The following is a 19,860-nucleotide window of genomic DNA, read 5'->3' on the forward strand; positions in this document are numbered from 1 at the left end:
AAGGAGATGCCACTGAAATGGTTGCCCTCAATGTGTGTAGGTGGCAATTACACGAACGGATATGTCCAAATGAATGTATTATTTTTTTTAAATATACCATTAGATTTTTTTCCCTGCATTTAGGTGTTTGTCAAATAGTGCAGCCCGTATTTCCCATACCTGTACCTAAGCATGTTTCTAAAAACTCTCCATTTTTTTTAGAATTACATTCCCATACATGGAGTCATATTTTAGAAGTGTGTTCAAACAGACAAGGTGCACCAGATATGTTCCAAAATAGGTCACATTGACCCTTATTCAGAGATGGGTGCAGCTGCATTCGCTCATGGGTCTGTTGCTGGAGACGCAGCTGCAAGTATATGCAAATGCAGGTATCAGCCCTTCCCCTGGAGTACAAGTGTGCATCTGCATGTGCTAGGATTGAGACGCCCACTTTCTGCTTCTCTGCATGCTGTAATATCACCGGTGATTCTTTAGTCGCCACTATTGGCGCACCATTGACACTAGAACCAGCCCTTTGGCAGCTTCACAGTTTGACTCTTGCCTCCTTTGGCTGTGAGTCTGTGAACGTAACTGCATTCCCTGAAATTCCAGCGACACTCCCATAACACACCCGAGACAGACATTTTGTGTTTACGTCTAGCCACCTCCCAGTCACTATCCAGGAATGCCCATCACTTTTTTGCCCCATTTCGGATAATGTCTGGCCCGATAGCAAAAGCGTATTTGAGAGTACACTCTGTTTCACACATGCGCCGTTGCGGCTTTTAGAAATGTTTGCGCATGAGCAGTTGCTAAACATCGTTCAACTATGTGAATATCGGTATTGCGTGTGACTTAGAATCTGGCCCATAGTCTGTTGCAGGTGGGAAGACATAAAAAGTACACTCCAGCGAGGCTTACAAATCGTTCCAGCCGAACATATATAGAAATGCATTGATAAACCACTAGTTCAAAAAGAGTTCATAGTAGTGCCTGTGTGTGTAGGGGACAAATTAACTTTAATATACTGGGTGTGAATTTAAATGTGACATCCTAAATTTTAGATTTAACAATCTGGAAAAAGTTTGGGATTGTATGTTCCCCCCCTTAGCAGGTTGCTTACTCTTTCCCGACATAATTGCATTATAATAAGAATAATACAAATTTTTGTGTTTTTGAACAACTGCAGCGATTAAAAGGTAAACTAAAGCTAAAATACAAATTAATTCAGTATTAAAGGTCACCTTTTAACATCTACAAGTATATATGTAAATGTTACTTTACTTTTATATTACTTGAAACATTTGGGGGCATATTCAATTGGGGGTCGAAAATAGCAAAACTCCCGCACCTGCGTGGCTTTTCCTGTAGATGCGGGATTTTTGCTATTCAATCAGGTGCAGGGTTTTTTAGATTTTGAGTGCGGGGATGTATTTCATCAAATCATTAATTTTAGGAAAAATTAGCGGGACTTGCTTTGGGACCCCAGCGGCACCCCCACTGAGGACTAATTAAGCAATTAGAAGTTTCCAATTAGCTTGATTAGGCCTTAATTACCTACCTTCCGCAGCGCTGTCTTCTTTCTCCAGCGTCGGGACCCAGTCTCCTGCAGCAGCGGTGAGTAATGTCAGTGTGGTTGAGTGTGCGTGTGTGCATGAGTGTGTGCGTGTTCCCCATCCCTGTAGCAGGCACTGGGAAAATAACATCTCCCTGCATCCCTTGCTCCTCCCACCAGCCCCCAGGACTCCCAGCAGCCCTCTCCCCAGTGACAAGATGGAGGGGAGACCCCCGGGCAGGTATGTGTATTTTTTTTTTATGCAGCGCAGGGTTTTCAGAGGTGAAAACCCCACAACCACTTTTTTGTATTGGATACCGCGTTTATCGGGAGCACGCATACCCATGGTAATCCAAAATTGGGCACAATGTATTTTACCTCGCTAAACCTCCCACCCAATTGGATATGCCCCGTGGTACAGCATTTATTATTGCTAGAAGTGTGCAAGCTAAAGTTTCTAAAATAGACCGTCCTTCAGAATATTCCAACACAGGAAGTCTTCAGCGTACAGGATAAAATATGCCCCAATGCTTATAGAGCAGACGTTGGAATAATCGATTACTAGGCAATACGCGATAAAGTGTGAATGAATGATCCCAGCATGGTCTTTATTTTCAATACGGCTAAACTGCTCCATATGTACAACGCTATCAAGTACTGATAGGCAAATAAGCCCAAAACAAGAAGGTCAACATATTTTGTCTTTACATGTTTCACATCCTTTTGTCCCATTATAAAATCATAGCAACAATTTTAGACTTCAGCAGTAATGTTGACAATTAAAGTCACTTCCAAAATGTAGTTGCATGCATACACAAAGTGTTATATTATCCTTCTGAATAGACAATTAGGGCTCTCTGACTGCCTTCAGGTTGTCTGTGGCGTGTTATCTTCAGACCTCTATCCGGCCAAACCTCCAATGTTATCATATTGTCATTATTCCATTGATACCACACTATGTCACCAATGGTGTTAGGCATAGTTTGCGCCAATTGTCAAGCACTTATACAAGGAGAAGAGGAGACAAGAGAATTACTGTCTGGAGACAAAAATATACTTCACAAAAAATGTAATTCTGTTTAAAGTAAGAAGTAACCAACAGTAAGGTCATGGTGTTTTTATGCGCTAAACACCTCTATAAGTCCTGTATGACAGCAATTTCAGACAACATTAAATACATTTCATAGTAACTGTGCTTACAGTATTAAAGCATCAGGGAATTCACTGTTGAATTTATTTATTCATGCTAATTCGCACAAAAAAATGCACATTTAGTACATGCTGTTACAGAAATAAATGTGTACATTATACTTTTAATATCAAATCTAATAAATTATGATAACAAGTAGTAATTTAATATGATAGTCATTTGTAAATACAGGTTGAGTCTCCCATATCCAAATATTCCGAAATACGGAATATTCAGAAATACGGAATAATTTTGGCATGACTGAGAAAATGAAACCTTTGATTTGTGATAGTCCAATGTACAAAACTTTTGTCTAAAACACAATTTATTAAAAATAATGTATACAATTACCTACAGGCTGTGTGTATAGGGTGTATATGAAACATAAATGAATTTCATTTCTGTACACAAGCTTTGTTTGAGCCACAAAATTATTGAAAATATTGTATAAAATTACCTGCAGGCTGTGTGTATAAGGTGTATATAACACATATATGCATTATGTGTGTATATTGGGGTCCCATTCCAAAGATATTTCATTATATGCAAATATTCCAAAATACGGAATATTCCGTTATCCAACGTACCCCTGGTCCCAAGCATTTTGGATATGGGAGACTCAACCTGTAACAGTGTTTTATCTTTTGGAGACTTGGAAGGACCATGGTTCTAGAGATAATGCCTGTATGGGTCTTTCCAGATCCCAATATATGGAACAACTTCAAGTTGTTCAATGTTATCTATACAGTGTGGAGGCAGCCATTTTGTGGATTATATTTACAAGAATACAGTCTATTAGTTCAGTGACAGTAATGAAGCATGAGAACATTGATTCATCCTATTAATGTCATATGCCTCAGTGATGTGGTTTCTAGTGAATTGATAGGTTGTTTTCAAGTAAATATTGATTACAGCCATCTCATGTCACTGGTTACTATCAAGATAATAGGCTATATTGTCTTGATTTAAGGTTCAAACTACAAAATGGCTGTCTCCAGCAGGCACACTTAATTCAGGAGCGTTTTGAAAGTTGTTATAAATGCCCACCACACAACCACAAGAAAAAAAGGCAACAATCTAAAAACTCAATGTATATAAAATACAGAAATACAGTGCACACTACACACTTTTTAATAGCATACAATATAAAGGGTTTTCTTTTAACATTCATTATAAATGAGTTGACATAGAATCAGTGCATTGTAAATGTAAGAAAAGTAACCCATCATAAAAACCCTGCAAAGTTATTTAAAAGACTACAGCACAGTAACGTATTTGTGCTATAATGCATTTATACTGTATTGGGAGTGATTTATTAACTTAACTTGATAAATTTGACATACAAAGGTAGTAGCCATTAAAAAAAAAAAACATAAAAAAGCAACTCACAATATCTAGGTTTTGTTCCCCAGTATTCATAGCAATTGCATCTTACTGTAGCTTCCAAGAAAGCATAGTTTCACATCCACACACACTCATATTATATGTATATTTAAACAAACTTAATTATTTTTAACAGAGCAGCATAGTTTCCCATTTACTACAGTATGTGTGAGTGTGTGTATATACATATATATATATATATATATATATATATGTATATATACACACAGTATAGGTATACACACACACATATATATATATATATATATACACACATACACACACGTACACACACATATATATAATATATATATATATATATATATATATATATTTCAAACTCTATTTAATTGTAATTCTTTTTAACAATGAGCAGCAATACAATTCCCAGAAATCACAGAGTATGGGACTATTGAAACACAGGCTGCTGCATTCAGCATGCTTAATAGAAGCGAAGCTTGCACATTAACACAGACTCAAAAGCACAATATTTGGCACTCAGTAGTGACAATGCCCAATATTAAAGGCTGATGGACTCCTAATATAAAGAATCAAAATGTTTAAACGGCTCCAATGTGCTTAATTTACAACATGTAGTGAATATCTGCGAAGTTTGTCTGAATAGGCCTAGCAATCATCCATATATATCTATCTGTCTTCTATTGTTCAGTGTCATAGGCAATACTAGCAATAATGAATACGCAATAATGCATTCAATATACTTTGTCTTATTAATACTGATTGCTTATTTGTTCCCTTAAATAAGAACAAGATGGCTGCCGGTTAATGGTGTTTTGTAGTTGATAAAAAAAATAGTTGTCTTCGCTATAGTTAGACTTGACTCACCTTACTACATTATACCACTTATCTTAGGGCTGGCAGTCAAGTAAAGGGGGGGCATCCACTACACGATTTTAGCAGGAGATTGAACGATAACGACGTTGTTATTGTTCAATCGTTTAAAAATCATTTATAAATCGTGCAGTGTTTGGTTGTTAACGATCAACGATGCGCGCTCCCGACTGAACATGCAGGTCAATTTCACTTGATCTATTAAAGATCGTTTGCAAATTGTTCAGACTGAAAGATAAAATTTCAAGGGAAAAAATCAAGGGAAAATCGTTTAGATATTGGACAGGGAGTAGATCGTCTAGTGGAAGTGCCCCTTTAGAAAAGTGATCTGACCAGGTGTAATTAACAGACTTCCATCCAAAGTGGGATTTTCAATTTTGCGTGGAACTAGATATAAATAACAGGGATTAAAATAGTAGGTATAGTAACAGTTATATTTTGTGGTAAATATGATTGATATAATCACATTTAGTACATACCATTTAAAAAATATATATATATATTTTCTGCTTTGTTCCTTAGTTACAGGTGTCTTTCTTATACAACTATCTCCCTCTTCTGGACTTGTCCTAAAGGATGCATCTTCTGTATACCTCCTGAGCTAGCCAGAGGTAAGCAGAAAGCATGAATCTGCTCCTGACAATCACAGTTCTAGGGAAGTGTATTTCTTCCCACAAATGTGGCACGAGAGCAATAAACCCAACAACGTGACACCTGTGCTCATCCCTAAACCTACTACCTTGGTTATATATTTCCTTGACGAAGGTAAACCCACACGACCTGTGACATTTGTTTCATCCTGCCAAAGAGAACAAAACTTCTCTGGGCAGCTCCAACCTACAGCCAGACATGTCTTGTCTTGTATTGTATACGCGTACATTATAGAAACAATAATTATAAAACAAAAAGAGAAAAACATAATTAATTAAAAGGCACAAAGATGTCTACCCGACTTGCCAGAATTACAAATATCTTCTATATAAGTATTGCACCAGGAGGCACCAACAGTCCTTACCACGCATACTGCAGGCTTTTATGTGCATTTATCTGCAGATAAAAACATTAGCATTTTGTGCATATTGAATAATAATTGTGCGTACATATTTTTTTAAAATAAACATTATTAGGAATGTGACAAGCTTTCAACATACTTAGCAATTAGGAAACTCACAACTGCTGCTATGTTCAGTAAGAGGATGCACATAGCCTGACGCTTCCCTTATTAAGCACGTCAATTGCAGACCAGGTCCTTCTGCCAGATTTTTGAGTACGTTACTGGTAACTACAATGGACTAGTATGCAAATTGTTCTGCTGGGCATCGCTGCATCTCCCCAGTTGGCGCCCTGTTATATGTCGGGAATCTAGACCAGTAAGGAGTGCTGAGTTTTTAATGTACAACAGGGAGCCCGTGGTGGATAGACAGAAGTGTCCAATGTGGGGTATTACTTAAACAACCAAATATATAAGCAACACTTCCTAGATATAAAACTAGGAACATTGTAATAGAATAGGGACATGATTGGTAATATTTTTCTTTCACTGAGATGTATCGGTATTGAACAGAAGATAACAAGAAGTTTAATATCGACATTACCTAGATAAGGTGACATTATAAAATATGGATAACGTCAGAAATGTAACGCTCATTCCAGGTGAAACCAGGTACAGAGGCCAATATTTTGTATTACATACCATTATGTAGATGATTCATTTACAAACAGGAGGAAACGCAGCACATATACAGTTTTGGTCCATTTGTCTGCTGGGTGTATATATACAGGTGCGCAGGAATCCCCAAAGTTATGGACAATGAACAGCAGCACATGTGACGATGTATCAACATCTAATGGTCTACAGTGGCTAAGAACACTATGCGGACACTTGTTACACTGGGACCACTACCCTGCCCTTAAAAAAAGGACAGTGACCACCCCCAGGTTCTCTACAATATCTGGAGTCACAAGTCTAATTTTATTCCCCCACTGAAGCAGAAGACAATATGAGATTACGTCAGTTATGCATAGGAAAAGTACCACGTTCATCCATCTCAAATACTCTAAGATAAATTATTATAAGTCAGTGAAACTTGCATATATAATGTCCTTTAAAACAGTATCAACCATGACGTGTGTCCTTTCACTAGTTAAGGTGCGTACACAGTAGACAACGTGTGTACGCAGCGATGCGACCCCCCCCTGCTGACGGGCCGACATATGGGGCAACCCGTACACACTAGACGATCCTATGCCCGACCGCCCAATACTGTATGTCGGCATCTGCCCTACATGCAGGTCAACCGACGATGCGACTGGCGACCCCACGGGAGCCCGTACCAGATGACAGAGTATACACACTAGATGATTTTGAACGATATATCGTTCCAAAAATCGTCTAGTGTGTATGCACCTTTACAGTAATGTGACTCCAAACAAGAGTTCTTTGCTTTTCTCACCTTTTATCCCTTTAAACGGCTGTTACATAAATTAACCTGGTGCCGAAAGTAAAATACCCAGATCCCTTACAAAGTGACCATATTACTTTGCTTAGAACATACATCTGTCATCTTTACACTTAAAAATGCTTTAAAATCAATCAAATTACATGAATGATTTAAATGAATATTATAGACAAACAGGCTTCAGTAGGAAGCTTTAAATCTCTACAGATGTGGGGCCTGTAATCTTTCAGAATTACATGTGTGTGCCATTCATGGTGCATAGAATCCACCAGATTACAACGCATTGGAGCTATAATCTATAAAAGAAAATAACATGCTTGCTTAGAAAAATATAAATATCAAGTTCACGCTGGGTGCCAAATGTGCAGCATATGCAGCCAAAGCAACTTTGGAATGTTGTCCAACATAGACCAGCAGTAACGTGCGTCCACTTTCTGTTAGACTCACACGCCACCCCCACTGCGGTCCACCGGAATGGGGTCTCTCTGATCCAGGTTCTCCTCTACACTCTTCATCAGTATGGCCAGCCGGCTGCCTGATACAAAGCCTTTCTGAATAGCGCTCATTAGCTGGAAAAATAAATAAATAAATAATTGTCCAGGATACATACAATATCACAGATTAACAATTTCTACAGCCATCTTAACAGTTTTTAGCATGTGTGGTAGTACCTCTGTAAAGTCTGTTGGAGTCACTGTTGCTATTTCTGCCTATGTAATGCTTTACAGGCAGTTTTTCCATCTGACTGAACAGGGGCGACCACTTTTCCACCTAACCACTATCACTAGGGGTGATACTGTATTATTTTCTTAGAATTACTAGAGTATCAAAAAAAAAAAAAAAAAAAGACAGGGAACTCCTGACTCCTGCTTGCAGGAACTTACAACCCGTTATAAATGCAGGAGGACACATATGTATGTTTTGTACAGTGGTCTAGATACATACATATCTGCAAGGATAAGCTGCATCATCAAGTTCAGTGTTGTCCATAAAACTACACAATTTTGTTCCATATAGAGGTGCATTATACACATGCCTAATTATGCAATGTATGACTAGTCCAGAAAGGACTATACTGTAATATACTCACACTTCTTTTACATTTGGATTACATATGACAATGTTAGTGGAATTGGAAAATGCTGGTCAGTAAAAGGAATAAACGACCTTGATGCAGAATTTCACGCAAAGGTTTCTGCTTTGCCCTCAGGTCACCTCTGGCCAAGCCATTGGGGTTCTAGACCCTCCCTCAAACTAGATTTTTGAAAAAAAAAATTTTTTTGTAATTCTAATGCTCATTTGATTTACTAAACTTGAAAAAATAAGGCGAGGGAAGTTACCGTTATTTTAAGTCTGTTTTTAATTACAATTTATTTTTTTTACTAAAAGAAAAATAATTCATCTGTGAGAGCTGCTCGCTTGTAGATGATATACAGTATTCCGCTTGTACGTATGTAACGGCTTTGATGCTTTGAAGGAAGGGTTATAGAAGACAAGATCCAGTTTGGACTGTAGGAGAATGGCAAGTAGTTCGCAATCTGGAATGTGGGTTTCTTGCATATACCAACATATGTCAGGTATAGGGAGAGGGTAGGATGTTTGCAAAACTCTTTCAGCAGCTTCTGTAGCAAATGCCTAAGTGGCAAGAAGTGATGTTAGCAATGCATTGTTGGAGCCTGAAAGTGAATGTTACTTTCTATATTTTGTACTTAGGTTGTAATAAAAGTTGTATATGCCATTTACAAGGTGGTGTTAGAATCAAGTCCTTTATTACCCAGGCGATCACTGACATGGCAAAGCAAAAAGCTGGCAGCACTGATACAGACAGCAGGAAGCATGCCAGGCGCTCCCTTTAAATTATTAAACACATTCCCCCTTCTCCATGGTTAGCAAATTAAAATGTACAGTGATTCATTTAAAAACCCTGTGCATCTTTAGGTGCCCGAGAATTGTTGGCTTGCTGGTCGCCGGCCTGAGTTTGCTGAATGGTACTACCACTGGCCATGGTCTGCAGGAGTTTATCAGGAGACTTGCATCACTGCTCAGTGCTGGTGTTAAGGCTTAGATGCTCAGATTAGATGGAGCTATAAATTGCCATATGTTTTATTGCCTACACATGGTCGTGAGAAACTGAAATACTATAGAATGCTGCTAACAGTCTAATGCTCTGTCCACATACTGCTCTAGCTCTACCTACTTCACCTCCTGCTTGTCTGTACTGTACGTCCCGTTTTGAATAAATGATGACAGTATGTGCTCGGGCCCTATTCAAACACACTTAAACAGTCATATTACAGACACAGAATTTGATTCTGCAAAGGAAAAGGTTTAATATTTACAGCGCCGGTGATAAATAGCTTTTCTCCACCGCAGTTATTAAGATGACACATTTTATCTGCTGGGAAAAGTTGACTATTCTGTCAGCTAATGTTGCGTGTTTTGTTGGCGGAATGAAATGTTTCTGCGGTTGGAAACTCATTGGCGTCTCAGCCTCGCAAAGCTGCAAATGATGCATGAAACTAGTTATCAATTTCTGTTGAGGAGATTAGTAAAGTCGTAAACCGTGTTGACTTCCAAGTGTTCACCTGTGTGCTTGTAATCTGAATTCTGAAGCTCAGTAAGGATTCCCTATGGCCTAAACTAAAATCATGAAAATGAATTATTGTCTACTTTATCTTCCTCGCAATTACAATATCCACATTGGGCTCAAGATGACAGCCAAGTTTTCCCGGAAGATATAAAAGCAATTCTATATACAACCAATCGTCTGTATGGCCTTCCTGTCAAATAGGGAATAAAAATGTTTCCAGTATAATTTCAAAGGAACAATTCATTGTTGTCAATGGTTAATAGAATATGCATTTAATCTGATTGAACCGGTGATAAATGTATTAAGGAATAATTATTCTTTTTTTGTGATGCTGGACACCACTGCAGAAAATTTTCTGCATTCAGATTCAACAATGCTGTTATCTGCAGCTCATCTCGGGAGAGACAATTACCATTTCCTTTCCCTTGATCTTGTTTGTTTAACTTGACATCAGGAAGAAAGGGCTGACATTGACCAAAATCCCTAGCATTAATTTATCTCATGTTCCGCATTCATCATCGCCTTGGCTCAGGAAAGAGCTGGCAGACGGCTGAAATACCTGCCCAAGTAAGAAAGACCTTACAAAAATAAACTGGAAAATAAACTCTACAATCCATCCAGATCAGATCTGTGTGTAAAGTAATTTGTTGTACTTCAAAAAGCAAAAACATGCAAGGAAAAAAAAAAAAGAACTAAAAAATAAAAAACAACTAAAAATATAGTTAATTTTAGACACGTCTCTCACCAATGCTATTTTTACCAATAATTCCTTTATCTTATAGTCAGTTACATCATTTTTCCATACTGGATTAGGTTTACAGTTATGTATTTAAAATCCAAAATTGACATTAGAAAATGTATAAAGTCCTGCAAATTAAATTTCAGGCCAAAGAATATATTGTGAGTTAATCACTTAAATTTGTATTAAAGGCACACTAACTCTATTTTCTAAAAATCATGTTACAGAACTTTAGCTTCACGAAAAGTGTTAACAAGCCCGCTGGCCAGTGCCTAGACCAAGCCTGACCAACTTGTGGCTCTCCAGAGTTTGTGAAACTACAATTCCCAGCATACCCTCCCACTGATCAGCTGGTAAAGTATGTTGGGACTTGTAGTTTCACAACAGCTGGAGAGCTACAGGTTGGCCAGGCCTGTCTTAGACTGTTTTTGTTTGAGTCTTTGTCCTATAATCCCTTCATCTGCCCTCAAACTATCCTGTTAATCTCCTGTGTGATGATCCCCCACACACGTGAGCATGTTCTGGTGGTATTTTATAGTTGACATCAATGAGGGTGTTGTATGACTTCAAAGTGACCTAGGACATTTCAAGGTCTGAAATTGTCACAGAGAGGGCAAAGGGCACATACACAGAACCTAACATAGTTCTTAGGCTGTACAGAGGAAAAGCACAAACCATGGAATCTACTGTACACGTTAACTAATATTTACTGCATTACTACACTTCTACAATTTTATGTGCTCATTTAGAGGTCGGTAGCACCTAGCAGCAGGGCTTGACCACACCACTGGCGACGTTGATCAGAGATACCGGGAGGGCTAAGAAGTAGACCAAGGCACAGTCCTCACACTCAAGAGAAGGCAGTAACACAGACTTGTCGTCATGATGTCCGCTGTGAAGCTAAGCCGCTGCGGCGCATGGGGATACAAGGCTATAAGGACATGGGTTTCCCATGTCAGTGGAGAAGGTTGCCATTGCTGGTGTCCCCAGGTCGGGTGCAAGAGGAGTATCTCTGGCATTTGGGCAGGTCGGGGTGGCTGCCATAAGCCAAAGTTTTCATGGAACGGAAGCCCCTATAGGCAAGGGTCCCCCTGAAGTAGCCCCCTGTACTAATGTAAATATAGCAGCTGTGGAGGACAGAATTTCTCATATCGATGAGAGGGTGGAAAGCTGCCCGAGGGAGAGAGTTCCACTATCATGTTGAGTCCACTGCAGAGTACAATGGAGGAGGGGCGGGGGGGGGGGGGTGTGCTGGAGGCTACTGCAAGGCCATCCTGGGAAGACACACTAATGATGTGGGGATGAGCGTTTCCATGTATTGTGAGGAAGGAACCCTGTTTGTATAGCCCATTGATCAGTTCCCCACATTGAAGGGAGAAGATCGCTGTATTCAGACAGTATGGCTAGAGCGGAGTTCTGTGAATCTATATATGAGAGCCCAACAATAAAAGGGTCAGTTGATGCAGAAGTTGCCAGCATGATCAGGGGAAAGTTCCTCGGATCTCAAGATATTGTGTATGGCAAGTTCTTGGTTATTGGTTATTGGAACATCAGTTATGGCTGCCTGGAAGAAAGCCCATGCAGGAGGGCATAAGAAGAGGGGATACCTGATGAAGGGATGATCCCATTTGATAAAAGAGTCTCTGGTGTGAGAGATGAGGAGTGATGCATTTTAGACCTGGAACCACCTCTGTACTATGTACTCAGCAACACAGGGTATATATATACTGTCTAATCTCTGCTGTGACAGTTATTATGCGCTGGAGGTATTCTTGTGAAGTGGAAATGGAAAATGTATTTCTATTACAACCGTAAAGGAGAGAGAGAGGGGAACAAATAAACTAAAGAGCATAGCGAAAGGGAAATAGAGCATAAGGGCACCAGAGAGCAGAGAGAGGGAGCACTAGAGGGCAGAAAAAGAGCGCACTAGAGGGCAGAAAAAGAGAACTCTAGAGGGCAGAGCGAGAGAGCGAGCACTAGAGGGCAGAGCGAGAGAGCGAGCACTAGAGGGCAGAGCGAGAGAGCGAGCACTAGAGGGCAGAGCGAGAGAGCGAGCACTAGAGGGCAGAGCGAGAGAGCGAGCACTAGAGGGCAGAGCGAGAGAGCGAGCACTAGAGGGCAGAGCGAGAGAGCGAGCACTAGAGGGCAGAGCGAGAGAGCGAGCACTAGAGGGTAGAGAGAAAAAGCAATACCGAGTAGAGATAAAGAAATATCACTAGAGAATAGAGACAGAGCACTAAAGAGCAGAGAGAGAGAGAAGGTGCAGTAGACAGCAGGGACAGCGAGAGTGCACTACAGGGTCAAGAAATAAAGAACACTAGAGGTTAGAAAAAGAGAGCACTGGAGTGCATAGAGAGAATATATTAGATGGCAGAGAAACAGCTCTACATAGCAGAGAGCAATCACTAGGGAGTAGAGTAATAGAAAAATCACCACTGAACAGAGTTAATGAGCAAACTAAAAAAAAGCGCAAAAGAGAGAGCACTAGAGAGAGCGAAGAGAAAGAGATAAATAGGCATTAGAGAGTAGAGAGAGGGAGAGAGAGCACAAGAGAACAGAGAGAGAAAATGCACTAGAGAGCAGGAAGGGATAGAGGGCCTAATTCAGACCCGCTTGCAAGCGAGTCGATGTTGGCCCAGTGCACATGCACACGACGGAGACGGCTCCGTCGTGCGCATGCACGAGACCTGGATAGCGACGGGCAAACCGTCGTCCGTGTCTCGCACCAAAGGGGGCGTGCTGTCGATGTTGAGTGACAGCACGCCCCCTTTGGTGGGCGTGCCGGGGGCATGCCTGCCCAGACGGAGGTGTTCCCATGGGAAAGCCTACCGTCTGGGGCCGGCCCCACTGACATCACAAGTGATGTCAGTGGGAGTGACTTCGGCTCTGATAGAGCCGAAAGCACTCCAGGGCTTGCGGCACGAGACCCTACCACAAGGGTCTCGTCGCAAGCCCGATGGTCGCGATGGTCTTGACCATTGCGACCATATTCCTGGCCGCTCGCTATAGCTGTGGGTTGTCACCCACAGCTATATGAGCGGCCAGGAGGCCGCTCTAAAAAATGAAGGACGGCCCTGATTCAGAGCGAGCGCTCTGTCAGAGCGTCCGGCTCTGAATCAAGGCCAGAGAGCGTAGGTGGAGCATATAAAGAACTGGAGAGAAATAGCATTAGGTAGAGCGTTAGAGCTCTATAGAGATGAGAGAAAGAGCTCTAGAGAGTAGAGATAGAAAACAGTGAAAGTGACAGCATAAGTTGGCAGAGAAAGAGCTTTAATTGTCATTATAGGGCAGAGAGGGAAAGAAAAGCACTAATGAACTAACCACTGGGAGGGGCACTAGAGAGAGAGAGAGAGAAAGAGCACTAGAGAACAGAGTGGCCCTTTCAGCATTGCATTCAAGTGCAATTCTGAACGCAGACTGGTCCTGCGTAATCACACGCAGCCCCTTCTATGCCTCTGCCTGATTGACAGGCAAAGACATTTAAGAGGTAATGCGGAGGCGGGGTTGGCCAGCGTTCCTGGAGACGGGGGCGTGTCCGCCCCATTTTCCGGGAGTGCAAGGCCAGGGACTGCGTCGACAGATGCAGTTTTCTGGCCTCGCAAGCCAGCCAGCCTTAGTAAGCTGAGGCTTACTCAGCTGGCTGGTGGGCCGGCGCCATCCACCATCACGACCATTATCCCAGCTTGTGACCTCGGTCGCAGTGCTGGGATTGCAAATGCAGCAAGGGGTGTCATGCACCTCTTGCTGCATTTGCAGATTTGCAAGGACGGAATTGCCAAGCTGCCTGCGTGCAGATTTGCAATTCCGTCCACTGCTGTATCACCCCCAGAGTGCGTGATAAGAAAACAGAGAGGGGGAAAGAGAGACAGACAGAAAGATTAACAGAGAGTGTAACAGGAACAAGAAGAGAGACAGGGGGACATATTTATTAAATACGCATTTTAGCCCTGATCATCATAATTTCTTATTGCCACATATCCTGGCAATAAAATGTGATGTATCAGGCAACATACCAAACAACACATAGCAGGGACATTTGTTCTGACTGGAACAATTCTCTGCCATGTGTAAAAAGTAGTAAACTGCATTTTCTATGTACACTTTCCTTGTAATATAAACATTTTGAAAAGATCTTGTTAGGCTGTGCTTGTTCTGATAACATTACTGGTTAGGACATCCTGGTAAATTGTATTTGGGGGCAGATTTACTAAAGCTTCTAAAACAGACAAAGGATGGCGTTGCCCATAGAAACCAGATAATGTCTATCATTTCTATATTGCATTATTGAAAATGCTAGTAATATTCTGATTGGTTACTAAGGCCAACACCACCACTCGTCTGTTTTCAGAAGATTTAGTAAATCTACCCCTTGGTGTCAGAGATACAGGGAGAAGACTGAGGAGGAAACCTGAGTCTCCAGAAAGTCTCTCAGTGTAATTGCTAGTCAGCGCAACTCGACATTGGATGTTACAAACACATTTCCCACACTACTACTATACATGAAATAAAGTAAGAAAATAAACTACTGACCTGTAGAAATTCGTTAAGCTCGACTTGCCCATTCTTATTTAGATCAACTTCATTAAGAATTTCATGAAGGTTATTTGAGTCCATCTGAACATTTATACTCTGGTAAACATACAAAGGAATACAGTCACTCATTATTTCTAATCATTACAGTAACGACATAGGCATAAAAAGCAGTTATCTATTGGAAAAAAAACACCAATGTTTTCTATAATACAAACTAGTAAAAAGTGCCCTAGTCAGTGGGCAGTGTGAAGCATTATTGTAGGAATAAAATGTTGCAGTGTTATACATGCTTTCAGTATACATTCAGGATGTAGACACCTGAATGCCGGCAGCTGTTTTTTTCATGGTTTTAGGGTTAGGTAAACTCACCTCTCCAATGCAAAACTGCATGGTCGACATGTCAACTGTCAACAATCGCAAAGACGACATTCTGGCAATGTGGAAATCTTGTCTATGTCTCCATTCTGAATATCGATATAATTTTCCCACCCATTCATTCCGCTGTTCTAGACAAATTATTTTTACTGTGGGAATTATTGTATTTTCAGTGAATGTAAGCACAACTTTGTGCTTTTGTAGAGATTTTGAAAATATGGTGGGGATATACAGGTTCAGTCTCCCATATCCAAATATTATGAAATACGGAATATTCCGAAATACAGAATTTTTTTTTAAGCATGACTGAGATAGTGACATGTTTACTTTTTGATGGTTCAAAGTACACAAACTTTGTTTGAGCCACAAAATTATTGAAAACATTGTATAAAATTACCTGCAGGCTGTGTATATGAGGTAAGAAAAAAAGGGGGTAGCAGTTCCCGTAGAACCTCAACCAAGGAACTCTATAGGAGTGCACTAATAGCTTTTTTATTTTCTTACTCCTATATATTAACTCTGGGTAACACCACCACCCCGTTTCATGAGTGTTATTGTAACACCACATTTAGTAACAGAGGTGGCCATAGCATACCTTTTACGTCATATATAAAATCTATTCAGGATCTGTGCGGTGAACACATTCCCCCCTCCCCAATTCTTTTCAGTGCATACGAGGTGTATGTAACACATAAATGCATTCTGTGTGTACATTGGGATCCCATTCCCAAGATATTTAATATGGGATGCAAATATTCCAAAATACGGAATATTCCGATATCCAAAATACCCCCGGTCCCAAGCATTTTGGATCAACCCAATATAGGGAAAGTGCAGGTATTGCACATAATTACACAAATCCCTTTGACTCAACTTACGGGAAGTTCCTCAGGGTGATAGAGCCCCTGTAGCCTTGGGATCACATGTCCCGTGAATCTAGACTAGGGATGCAGGCTCGGATCAGTACGAATTTTCCCGCCAAGTTTGGAGATTTCCCGCCAAAAATTGGGTCTCAGACAGAGGCAAAACGTCATCTTTCATGAACTTTTGTCCAGGAATGATGATATTTGTCCATGAAAGATGACGTTTTGCCTCTTTCTGAGACCCGATTTTTGGCGGGAAAAATCAGAACTAATCCGAGCCCGCACATCCTAATCTATACACAGTGGGTATTTGGTGTGTTCACTCTCACATGGACATGTGTTAAGCTCATTAACGACTTGTACACACTGGTGCTCCTCCTGCACTAATGGTACGTTCATTCTGCGGCGTACACCGCATGGAGAACATATCATTTGGCAACATAAATATGGCTCATGGATATGGATCTATTAAGAAAGTTCGGACAACACATGAGCATTTAAAGCGAGCACTGAGCAGAACATGGATGCAAAACAATGAGACATGCAGGATCTATGAGATCACATTGACCACTCGTTTATACTGCACTTTCTTCACAGTAGAATATCAACCCCAGATAAACATTTCCTTGTTCCTCCTCTGTGAAGGCACAGGGGAAATGTTGGGTGGCCGCGCATACACTGCCATATGTGGCCTACCAAATATCAGATCAGTCGGGCATGTTCTAAGATTTCTGATGTCCGACCATCGCTGATTGGTCATGGCCATACACTATGCAATTATTGTCCCGATCCACAGATAATCTACGGATCGGGTGGATAATTGCATAATGTATGCCCGGCTTAATAGAGCATTTGAAGGAGGGAGGATAAATGACTGAGCACTGGAGGAGATACGACAGGTGACAGAACATTGGTCATGGAGGGTGGATGACAATATCGGCAGAGGGAGCATCGATACAGGAGGAAAGTTGAGGAATGATAATACATTGGAGTAGAGATGATGAATTAATAAGCACGAGAAGAGGGAGGATACAAGACAGAGCACTGGAGGAAGGATGGCGAGTGATAGAAAATCGGTCAGAGGTGAATAGCAGAGGGAGTATCAATGATGGAGCACAATGAGGAAAGTGGAGGAAGAACATGACGTTGGAGGAGGAAGGATGAATAATGACAGAACATTGGCAGAAGCAGTATGGATGAGAAGACACTGTTGGAGAGACAATGAATGACAGAATATTGGAGGAGGGAGAATGGATGACAAAACATTGGAGGTGAGAGCAACAATGAATGAGCATTGGGGAGGTAGGATAAATAACTGAGTACTGGAGTATGGGTCTTGGATGACAGAACATTGGCACAGTTAGACTAAGTAACAGGCAAAGGAAACAGGGAAAAGGACTGGAGGAGGAGGTAGGATAAATGATAGAATGGATGGAGGAGGACAAGTGACAGAACATTGGTGGAGGAGGATGGGCTAAGTGGGGTAAAATGGAGTACAGATTTCATTTTGGTGAGATCATTATGGACATTCCATTTATTTTATTTAGTTATGGACTGACACATGCAGCCAAACACAATCTGAGGAGATGCAAGTTTACATTTAATTGCTAGAATGCAACAACATTGTTATTGCATAATTCAATGTAATGTGACCATTGATTTACCTCTAAAACATGTTGAACATCCAAAGTGGTAATAAAACCCTTCTTGTCCTTATCAAACTTGTGAAATCTCTTTTTATACCTACAATGAAAAAAGTAATACATTTGAAAACAATTAATTGTAGCCTTCAATATAGTAATCATATACATTCTCAAACGCATGGAAAAATAGGGCATAGAGATCACAGTACTTTGCCAAATCTACAATACATTTAATTTGGACTGGAAGAACACTACTTGCTACCAAACTTACATCATCTCCAAACTACAGCACATCACCTTCCTGTACTTAGCCCTAATGCTAAGTGCAGTTGAGGCTTTGGTAGCATAACTGTGATGTCTATTTAACTATTTCTGCTCTCTGACCAATTCCTTTATTTTTCAGTCATCACCTAGTGCAGGGGAGGGGAACCTTTTTTCTGCCGAGGGCCATTTTGAGATATATATATATATATATATATATATATATATATATATATAATTATTTGCGGGCCCGGTGCAGGCCACGCCCCCTCCATTTGACGTCACAAGGGGCAGGGCCACAATCGCCGGTGATTACAGCAATGCCCGGAGCGTCCGGAGGATGCTCCGGGGAGCCGTAAGGGCAGCAGTGTGACCGTCTGAAGCGTCCTAAGGACACCCCAGGCGGCACTGCTGCATAGATACTGGCTGGAGGGTGCCATTCTAGGGGTCGCCTGTCACATTGCTGGGTACACACATTGCTAAGTGTGTACCCAGCTTTAGACTTCATGCCATGGGTTTAGGTAGTGTCAGTCATTAGTGGCATAGTGGATCACAAATACTTGTCGTGACAGCACCCAGTGCAAACAGTTGTATTCAGACTACTATTACTGGGATTAATATATACAAATGTACAGATTTAAATACAGTATATACAAGTACAGTAATATTACTTAGTGCTGATCAATGTACCCTGGTGGCAGTTGGGCTGCTTTCCATGTAAAAACTGTAAAACCAGTTTTGTCATGTGCATTATAATGCTAAAAATGGATTGAGAATTTAAATAACATGATTATGAATATTGCATATCTTAGTGGTATATTAAATATCGGTATGAAATGCTTTGAACACAGTAATATTTCCTAGTGAACACGGATCTTGATTTATAGTAATTATTGAACTGAATCTTGCAGGAGGCAATTTTAACTGCAACAAAACTGTATATAACAGCCAACCAATACAATGAGTAACGCTTGGTACTTAGCCCGACTCTCTTACCTGTCCACATCAGACGGTGACAGATTAATTTCTGATCGATCAGTTAGTTGTTCAGATCGCGCTTTGTATCCCATTTCATAATACAAAAACTTCTTTGCCTCTTCCAATTCTTCCTGGTTAGTTTTGAATAAGGGAAAAAAAAAATTAAAATATATATATATATATACTGTATATATATTCTATGAGTTTTTCAAACTTGCGTTTGAAACATTTTAACAGTGACACCCATTTACATAAAAATAAAAGCATAATTATAGTAGATTGAATATTTAATGAATAAATGTTAACGTATATATATTAGCATCCAGACACTTTACGATGCCCATTAAGTTATTTTTTTTTTTTTACAAATCATTGTTATTGCTTTTCTTTTTCGAAAGACATCATAATAGTTTCTTAAAATAGGTTTCAAAACAAAAAGCTTCTGAGCAGTTTCCTTT

The 19,860-nt window shown here is 40.4% G+C and overlaps 1 protein-coding gene across 6 annotated transcripts in view; it reads right to left on the bottom strand.

Annotated features, from left to right (window-relative positions):
- GPD2 (glycerol-3-phosphate dehydrogenase 2) overlaps window positions 1–19,860 on the bottom strand; it is a 292,752-nt gene that overhangs the window by 88,717 nt on the left and 184,175 nt on the right. For 3 of the 6 annotated variants that reach the window (XR_015874935.1, XR_015874934.1, XR_015874933.1), the window contains 4 exons: window positions 19,421–19,533; window positions 18,185–18,263; window positions 15,280–15,378; window positions 7,868–7,989 (listed from right to left, as the gene is read on the bottom strand). Coding sequence is in view for 3 of the 6 variants with exons in the window: in XM_088462040.1 (XP_088318166.1) it covers window positions 2,533–2,539; window positions 7,868–7,989; window positions 15,280–15,378; window positions 18,185–18,263; window positions 19,421–19,533 (420 nt within the window). In the remaining 3 variants the exon portion in view is untranslated. Of the gene's footprint in view, window positions 2,540–2,757; window positions 7,990–15,279; window positions 15,379–18,184; window positions 18,264–19,420; window positions 19,534–19,860 lie in introns of those variants that run through there. The other 3 variants (XM_088462041.1, XM_088462042.1, XM_088462040.1) reach the window with 2 other exon arrangements.

The sequence above is a fragment of the Taudactylus pleione genome, unplaced genomic scaffold (assembly GCF_031769625.1).
Source record: "Taudactylus pleione unplaced genomic scaffold, aTauple2 ptg001137l, whole genome shotgun sequence".
Taxonomy (NCBI): Eukaryota; Metazoa; Chordata; class Amphibia; order Anura; family Myobatrachidae; genus Taudactylus; species Taudactylus pleione.